At 43.0% G+C, this 2,017-nt stretch overlaps 1 protein-coding gene across 1 annotated transcript; it reads right to left on the bottom strand.

The window, feature by feature from the left end:
- Window positions 1–716: 716 nt before the first annotated feature.
- LOC118488304 (uncharacterized protein DDB_G0287625-like) lies at window positions 717–1,491 on the bottom strand. Its single transcript, XM_035985656.1, has 2 exons — window positions 966–1,491; window positions 717–913 (listed from the first exon to the last, which is right to left on the bottom strand). The coding sequence occupies exons 1-2, from the start codon at window positions 1,489–1,491 to the stop codon at window positions 717–719; spliced, it is 723 nt and encodes a 240-aa protein (XP_035841549.1).
- Window positions 1,492–2,017: the final 526 nt, after the last annotated feature.

The following is a 2,017-nucleotide window of genomic DNA, read 5'->3' on the forward strand; positions in this document are numbered from 1 at the left end:
GAATCCTTTATCCAACAACTCTTGAAGTTGTGTGGATAACTCTTGCATTTCAGAAGGTGCTAAACGATATGGAGATTTAGCTACGGGTCCGGCTCCTGGTACCAAATCGATATGAAATTCGACTTGTCGATAAGGGGGTAGTCCTGGTAAGTCTTCAGGGAAGACTTCCGGAAATTCTTTCACTATAGGAATATCTGTCAACTTTGGCCCATCAGTCTTCTTGTCAACAACATGTGCTAGAAAAGCAATACACCCTTTCCGTAAGCACTTCTGGGCTTTCATGCTATTAATGATCCGTAATGGGGTGTCTCGCTTCTCTCCATGTATCACAAGTGTCTCTTCGTTCAATAGTGGTATGCGAATGATCTTTTCATGGCAAACAACTTCGGCTCGATTATTGGATAGCCAATCCATGCCAACCACTACATCGAAACTACCCAACTCAACAGGTAAGAGATTGATAGTGAATTTTTGTTCTCCAAGTTGTAAGGAACACTCCTTAACAACTTCCCCCGACTCTACTAGTTTACCGTTAGCCAATTCTATAGAATATGGGACATCTAACTTACTAGATTTTAGTCCCAGAGTATTTTTAAATTCTACAGAGATAAAGCTAAAATCGGCACCAGTATCAAATAATATGGATGCAAAATGATTGTTAAGGAGGAACGTACCAGTGACCACATTAGGGTCTTGGCGCGCATCCTTAGCTCCAATCACAAATGATCGACCACGGGCTTGGTTTTCTTTAGGGCAATCCCTTTTGAAGTGATCTTTGCTTCCGCATCCAAAACATCCTTGCTCACGCCCATTTCCATTCCTATTGTTATTTCTATTCTCCGTTCCTGATCTATTTCCTGATCCCCAGCATGACTCGGTACGGTGGCCAAGCTTTCCACACTTGTCACATTTCCTACAATTACCCACGTGATGATACGTGCATCGCTCACACTTCGGCATAGTACCTGAGTACTTTTTCGGGCCAGTATCATTGGTGGCTATAAACGCCTTTGCATCCCTTGCCTGAGTATTCTCTTGTTTTATGTTATAATGGTTGGGGTTGTTGTGATTGCGGTTGTTGTTATTATTGTTGTGGTTATTGCGGTTGTAGTTGTTGTTGTTGGTATTGTTGTTGGTATTGTTGTTGGGGTTGGTGTTATTGTTGTAGTTGTTGTTCCTACGAGTTCCCTTCTTGAAATTTGAGTAACTCCTTTTTCCACCCGTGGAAGACTCGACATGTGAATCTTTCTTCTCATCTCCTTTCACATTATATTTCTTCATCCTGATCGCGTCTTCATTAAGGCTCACAGCTAAAGTTACCGCCTGCGTGATAGTCGTGGGTTCTGCTGCAGTAACATGGCTTCGGATCTCAGGAGCAAGTCCCCAAATATAGCGTTCAATACGCTTGTATTCTGGTGTAACCAAATAAGGAATCACACGAGACAGGTCGTGAAACCTTTGTGTATACCCAGTAATATCAGATCCGACCATAGTAAGGTTCCAAAATTCATTCTCCAACTTCTAGAGTTCAGCACGGGAACAATATTTTTCTCTCATCCTTTCTTTCAATTCTTCCCACGTCAATCCGTATGCTACACTATCACCCAAAGTTTGCACTTGTAAATTCCACCATGTAAGGGCCTCATTGATGAACAAGCCAGTGACGTAGGTGACTTGCTGATCAAGAGAGCATCTACTCATTCTTATGGTGGAATCCGTTTTCTCCGTCCAACGCACATAAGCCACAGCACCGCCTGTGCCATCATAATTGAGTGGCTTGCAGTCTAGAAACTGCTTCAATGTGCATCCTGAAATAGATAATTAACGGATTAAGAATGAGCAAACAATGAAACACACGAATAGATTATAAAAGGAATTGGGTAAGTTGTGACAAAACACTAAGTGTTACCATTGGTATTGGTTCCGCCATAGGTACCGCCGTGTCCTGGGCCTCCTGATCCGCCAGTGCCACCACTGTGTTCGGCACGTGAGGCCTCATAAAGGGCTATTGCTTGGG

The sequence above is a fragment of the Helianthus annuus genome, chromosome 16 (assembly GCF_002127325.2).
Source record: "Helianthus annuus cultivar XRQ/B chromosome 16, HanXRQr2.0-SUNRISE, whole genome shotgun sequence".
Lineage (NCBI taxonomy): Eukaryota > Viridiplantae > Streptophyta > Magnoliopsida > Asterales > Asteraceae > Helianthus > Helianthus annuus.

Excerpts from the sequence above, each read along its gene's own strand:
- LOC118488304 (XM_035985656.1), bottom strand. The coding sequence starts at position 1,491 with ATGGTCGGATCTGATATTACTGGGTATACACAAAGGTTTCACGACCTG. Across the intron at positions 914-965 it reads TGGCCCGAAAAAGTACTCAG|GAAATGTGACAAGTGTGGAA; the intron begins GTACTATGCCGA and ends GGGTAATTGTAG.